At 45.2% G+C, this 6,879-nt stretch overlaps 1 protein-coding gene across 11 annotated transcripts in view; it reads right to left on the reverse strand.

The window, feature by feature from the left end:
- kiaa1217 (KIAA1217 ortholog) overlaps positions 1 to 6,879 on the reverse strand; it is a 95,801-nt gene that overhangs the window by 72,322 nt on the left and 16,600 nt on the right. For 5 of the 11 annotated variants that reach the window (XM_031850430.1, XM_031850429.1, XM_031850427.1 and 2 more), the window contains exon 1: positions 3,418 to 5,065. The exons of 1 other annotated variant lie outside the window; for it this stretch is intronic. In XM_031850430.1, coding sequence (XP_031706290.1) covers positions 3,418 to 3,751 — 334 coding nt within the window. In that variant the 5' untranslated portion in view covers positions 3,752 to 5,065. Of the gene's footprint in view, positions 1 to 3,417; positions 5,067 to 6,879 lie in introns of those variants that run through there. 5 more of the 11 variants (XM_031850428.1, XM_031850426.1, XM_031850439.1 and 2 more) reach the window with 4 other exon arrangements.

The following is a 6,879-nucleotide window of genomic DNA, read 5'->3' on the forward strand; positions in this document are numbered from 1 at the left end:
CAATCACCACAAAGGTGAGGTCACCCAAAAATCTGAGCGATGACCTTATCTCAAGAGCATCTTGAAAACAAATCCTTGCACGATGGGGCGTGGGATCAAAAGACCTATGTGGTTACACAAGAGGTCAAATACGTTCAAGTTGATCCAGACACAAAGAGAGAAAAGAGTCTGGGAGGCCTGGAGATAGCAAAGATTGATAGGAGAGGCAGAGAGAAGTGAAGTCAAAGTCTTTCCAGACTTTTACCTTTCCAGATGTTTTCATCAATAGTTAGCCTTGCCCTGTTAGTTTTGTACAACAGCCTGTGCTGATGTTTACATCTGTCTCTTTAATGATGGAATGTAAAAGCATTAAAGCAAGCCTATGTAACTATAACACATTCTTCCTCTTCCAAATGAAAAACTTGAAATGATTAACAATAAAACGCACCATTCCTCCATTCAATAACCTCAGGGGGTTTTGCTAACACAACCTTTATTGACCAGTAGCTTAAGGTGGATAATGCTAGCTAATGTTAGCTACATTTAGGTAGAAACTGCTGTATAGCTGACATTGCAGAGTGCGCTCCCTTGCTTCTAACTCTTCTCATGTTACTAAAACATGTTACACTATGTTTTAGTACTTACTATGTTTTAGTACTTACTTACTAAATAGCTTTTTTAATTGACCAGTAAACAATTGTCTTTGAAGGGACTATGATTTGCTTTGTGTACGGGACAAAAACAAGACATACACTATATGACCCTGAACTCAACCCCATCCAACACCTTTGGAAAGAATATCGCAAGCAAAGCTTTATCAGTCAACGTCGGTGCCCGACCTCATTCTCGTATTGCTGAATCGGAGTAAATCGTTTCAGCCAGGTTTCTAATCTTGTGGAAGGTTGGAGGCTGTTATGATTTTTGAATGAGATGTGGGTGTAATGTTTGGAAGTCCATATGGTTTTGCCATGTAGTGTACAGAATAATAAATCAAGAATACATATATGTGTACACCCAGGATGAGAGATGCCTAAAGGAGTAAGCCAAAATGTTGCTGAACCTTGGTTTGATGCAATGTCATACAGTATCAAAAGGAAGCAGAACTTGAACCTGTACTTGAAGCTCGTATTACATCCTCTCTGGACAGAAGATGTCAAACGGATTTCCTTCTCGGTGGAAGCTGGCACATTAATGCTGAAATTGGACCCTTTGGCGAGCAGCAGTCGGCTCTGAAGCTTTCACACGGTGGAAATGTCACCTGTCACACGCACTTATCGTCTGCCTGTGCGGTGTGCATCAGCTCTGTCTGACCCTGTGGGTCTGTGCTTTAGCTGCCGTCATGCCCTGTAACTGGCATTAGCTGGAGAGATGAGGACCTGGCACAGTCTGAACCCGCCACATTAGCCAGCTTTGTTTGTATACAAGCCATAAGTGGATAGGGAATATGATGAGCTGCCCATTAGGCAGAAGTGAAAGGGTATTTAATTGTGCTGGCCTATTTAAAATCCAAATACTTAAGCAGCATATGGCTCCATGTAGCCAACAGCATTTATATATCAAAGGGCTGTTGAATCAGTCGAGTTGGTTTCTAGAGAGACTGGACTGTTGAGAGCACTGCTTTTTCAGTGTGTAACTTCAAAGTTACTGTCCATAACAAGAAGTATAGGCTCACAGAGCTCTCGCTGACTGCGAAGAAAAATCGAACACTTGAAAAACTCACACTGGGACAGAGGCGAAATGCAGAGAATACACACAGTTAATTTATTCTTTTTGATGGTCTGCTTATATGTGTGTGTGTGGGCGGCGATGGCATCTTTCAATAACCGATTTGACTGCTGTCGAAACATGACAGGGAGGAAAGGAATGAAGAGGAGAAAGATGCAACGAGAAACAAAAGCGTAGTGTGTCATTGAGAAGAAAGACAAAGAAACGCATGCTAAAGCGATGAACGAGGGAGGACATGAGAGCAGAAGACAAAAGAACACCGATTTAGAAATATAATAGACTGTAAAAAGAGGGGATGTGTCACTTCCCATGTCCTTAAACAAATCCATCAGTGTGGTTTCAATGCACATTTAGGCCCAAATGAACTGACCCTAGACCTTTGAGAAGTGAATCAGCTCTGCAGAACGACCCTTTATTTGTGTAAAGAAGAAACTGGAAGCTACACAGCCAAGAACATCTGGTTTCCAGTACAAACCTGCCCCCTTATAACCCACAACCTGTCTTTACTGCAGGGAGGGATTCACAAGCAGACACAGCTCAAGACCTGTTGGTTTCCCAGCATGCCCTGCTCACATTCCTGACCTCCTTCTGTCACTCTTTCACTTGACTCACCCCTGTTGCCTACATCTACGTCTCCCCCACACTTAAACCCCCCTTATTGCTGTTTTTGAGTACAAGCTGAACAGTCAAGTGTGATTCAAGAGTGATTTACAGGGCACAACTCGACGAACGGGGGGAAAAAACTGCTGCTAACAGTATAGTAAGAGTGCACAAATTCATCCCCTGAACAACCTTGGTCAAGTTGCCTTTAAGAGTGTGAGATAACTGTGGCCTGACAAAACCATGAAAGCTGGCGCCCTGCAGAGCTGGGAATCTGGTGAGAAGGCCAAAAGGGAATGATAAGACTACTTTCCTCAACCTCTTGGCCCCCATTTCTTAATCTGCACCCAACAGAGACCAAGGCAGTGGGATAGTGACAGAGATCCCATGTCTTTCCTCTCTCCTCTATTGGGGCCATGTTCACACCGTCAATAGCACTGTGTCAAACAATTAGGCTTCCTTTGAGACCAATGCATCAGCGGGATTCTGGGGAAATGCAGGATCACCCGGCAAAAAATGCAAGGTTGTCCGCGAGAAATTGTGGCCAATCAGTGTAGGTGTGCATTCCTGATGGAATACCTTGTAAAATGAACAATGCAATTATACTGTTAATCGCAAAGTTTTTTGTTGCCTGATAAATCTCCAAAGTCAAGGATGTTTTGCTCAAACTGGACTTCCAGGATCACTTCTCACTGGTATCTGCAGCAACCCTGGCAGACCCCTGTTTTTTTTTTGTTTTTTTTTAACACTGCTATTTTTGGTCCGAATGCCTGTTAATTGCGGATGTTTGACATGAGCATCCCATCCTTTGCCACAGGGCAGGAAGGAGATCACAGATAACCCGGGAATGCCTAATCAATACTGTCAGTGCACAATGACCTAGCATGAGGGCACAACAAGCAGAAAAAGCCTAATCCCCTGCATGCTGAACTGGCCAACAAATGAGATGACAGATGAGCAGAAAGAGGACACAACTGAACAAATTAAATCTGGGTATGCTCTCTAAACGTGCAATAACACCGATTTAAAATCAAAGTTTGTCTTGTGAACTGATCATGTGAGAAAAGTAGACCAAGTTGGCATTCAGATTATGAAGTTCGGTTCATTACTTACTGTGCACAGAGCCTTGCTGCGGACTTGCGACTTTGGGTGGGCTGATCCTGCTCTTGGGATGGACCATCTCCATATTTTGGCCCTTCTCACCTGGCCCCTGGCTGGGGGCCTGAGTCTCAGTCTGGGTCTCGCTCTGTGCTTTCTCCTGTGGCACAACGGCCTTTAAAGACTTCTGTCTGCTCAGGACACCGTCGCTACCAGCCCTCATCAGCTTTTCCCCCACGCTCAGCACTCGGGCTCGGCCGGCGGTGCCAAGGCATTCCTTCCTGGAGGGGGGCAGCTTGGATCTGGCCCCTATCGAGGGGGGCCGGACAAGCCTGGAGGCTTTGGACATCCTACAGGTCGGCGGATCAGTAAAGCCTCTTCAGTCTTTCTCAGCCAGTGTGACTGCAGCTGTGTCCCGTGGGCAATCCAGGGTTTCTCTGCTCTCAGTGAGTGTGACTCTGTGACTCTCCAGCTCCAGCGTGTTGTGACTGGTGCAGGTAGGCTGCGAGGGCCAGAGGGAGGGCACTTTTGGGAAGACGAGCTCAGAGAGTGAGGGGTGGGGGGTTAACAGATCCTTGGAAGGTGTTCTCTTCTCCTGGCATGGCCCCCTGGGATCGTCCTCCAAAGCAAACAGTGCGTGAGTGTGTGTGTGTGTGTGTGTGCCGGTAAACTGGTTCATGTGTGGACAAACCTGTGGAGTGACAGGATGTGCTGTGTCAAATGCAAACAGAAACTCAGGTCTCCGATGTCAGCGCATTCCGGCTTTTTAATCCCCTCTCTGCCTCTCTTTCTCCGTCTCTCACACACTCTTCCTCTCCATCCCTCTCTTTTTTTGCAAATTTCTTGCGCTCCCTCTCTCTTTCAGTTGCTCTCATACTATGCTTGTCAACTTCTCTCTCCTACCTCATGCCTGATAATTATTTCCCATGTTACTGTCCTCTTCTGCCTTCTCTCTTCTCTTCTCTCTTCTCTTCTCTTGCGCTTCGGTTCACTCGCTCTTCTTTGCTGATGCTCAGCGGGTAACCATTCCAGCGCTCCGGCAGACGGAGACCATAGACAGAAAGATTTAGAGACAGCAAGAGGAAAAAAAAGAAAAGAGAAAAAGAGAGCACGAGGGAGATAGAGAAAGTGCTGGCAGAGGCTTTGCGGAGAAGCCCTTCTCTTCAGGTGCAGCTGCACAAGCTGTTCCAGATGTGTGTGCAGCGCTTCACGTCATCAGCCGACCGCTCAGAGCCACTCTGGTACAATCACTGGCTTAACCTCATCCTATTTCCCCTCATTCTTCATTTTTTTCTCTGTCTGTCTCTTGTCCCTCCACTCTACTACTCCAGTCCGCACTCCTCACATGTGATGAGACGTTCAGGCTACCAGAGGCAGGAATGCACACATGCACAACACAACACACCAAGCCCTTCACTCACTGGTGGAATTTACAGAGATTTAAAGAGCGCAAAAGGAGGGGAGCCTTACAGCATGTGTGTGTGTGTGTACAAGCGTCACACAATGGAGCTGTTCTCCTGCGCCGAAGACATCCGCTGTGACAAGAAAAAACAGACAGCAGAAGTTGGCTCGGAGAGAAACAGTAGGAGAAGATCAGAGCTTTCAGACACTTCTCTTCCTCGTGTCCAGAAAAAAAAAATCCGCTTCTCATCCTCAAAAACACTTTCTTCTTTTTTTTTAGACAAAGTGCTTAGAACTATTGTCTGACTCACAGGAATTTTCTTCAGCACACAGTGATCACTGCCAGACAGGAACAATAAAGTATGAATCATTGTTGGTAGGGCAGAAAGAGCAAAAACAACAACCATTAAAGGAGGATTTTATGGCCATTAATCTTAGAGAAAGTGAGAACCAGTCTGTTTCTTGTTGTAAAAGCACATCTTGCTGACACAGACAGACTCTGGAAAGTAAACCACAATCCTATAAACTCGTCTAATTCATTACCTCTGCACACAGGTCACCCTATTTCCAGCACCGAGCCTGTGACACTTGTGTAATATACCGCAGCATGCGAAATGGACATGTGATATAACGCACAGGGACACCATTCCGTGCTTACTGACTAAACACCAGAAAATGGATTACAGTGAGCAAAAGGATCAACCGTGTCCAGGCAACACGTTATAAAAGAGCAACTATCCACATGGACCGGACCACGGGCTTCGGTTCAAACAGGGACGATTTCTCTCTCCGACCTGGTGCTGTGCCACTCAGATATCACAAAACGTCCCAGTTAAAAGTCCCAGTATGGAAAAGCCAGATTTAATATTTCATATGCGCCGCCAGGCTTTATCTACTGCTCTGTTTGGAACCTGCATGATGCATCCCCCCCACCCCACCCCGATTGCCTTTTAGACAACTAAGCCTTCTGAACACGATGACAGCCATCACTGATTGTATAGATATGAAATATTCATCATATTCCCACATATCTGTACGGCTTCAGATAAAGAGCAAAGCAGATTGACCTACATACTTTACCAATGAATAGTTGACTGACAAAATCGGAGGGCTAACAACCTCGTGGGAAACGCTGCATGTCTGATGGATTTTTGCAAGAGAGAGAAAAAAAAGTCAAGAAGATAGAGACATTTCCATAAGATTAAATATTAGAAGTGTGCCAGATTATGGTTGTGCGTCACCAGCTTTGCTGAGTTTACGGCATCGTAGTACTAAGGATTACGTCAAACCTAAAAAAGAAAACCAAAAAACCCAGACATATAGGTTTCAATGAGTAAGTGAACGGCAACTCTCTCATACTATGGTTAGTGGCTATTTGTATGTTTGTGCGTGTGTGTGTGTGTGTGTGTGTGTGTGTGTACGTGTGTACATGCTGGGAGTAAATGAAAGCCCTCTGTGTGGATTGGATGCCTCCCAGACTTTGAGCCATGTATAACTGTACAGTAGGCAAACAGCGGGAACGTGGTTCAAAGGCTTCAAATGACATAGAATTTAGAGTTTCCTAATTAAGCCTGTGATTTTGTGCAATGCGATAGATCATAAAGTACATCTAAGTATCAAATAACTAACCCCACTGTCGACATTCTATCCGGGCATGGCATCAATTTGCATTTCAAACAACCTACCGCAAGTATTTCAACTTCAAAAAACTGAACTTGTGGAAGATGATTATCTGAGGAGTTGATATTGGCTCTGACAATAAAGACCTGAATGACAAAATTGCCACCCACAGCTGTCTGAGCAGATAGTCCTGGCTAGCACCAGGCTTCCCAGTGCCAAGTAGCGGTTTGGAATCATCAGTTATGAGAATTTGATGATGAAAAAAAAATCTGACAAGCTCTGGTATATCTGCTTATGGCCCATAAGTGTATAGAGGAGGGGCTGTTGGACGTATTTAAGAAGGATGGTGGGCTCAGCAAGAGTTGTCTGAGTGAATCTTTGGTATTTCTCTAATTAACTGATTTTTTGGTCTGAGGGTTATTATTAAACTGGGGGGGGGGGGGGGGGGGGGGGGGG

This window comes from Anarrhichthys ocellatus, unplaced genomic scaffold, assembly GCF_004355925.1.
Source record: "Anarrhichthys ocellatus isolate YVR2014 unplaced genomic scaffold, GSC_Weel_1.0 scaffold10, whole genome shotgun sequence".
Taxonomy (NCBI): Eukaryota; Metazoa; Chordata; class Actinopteri; order Perciformes; family Anarhichadidae; genus Anarrhichthys; species Anarrhichthys ocellatus.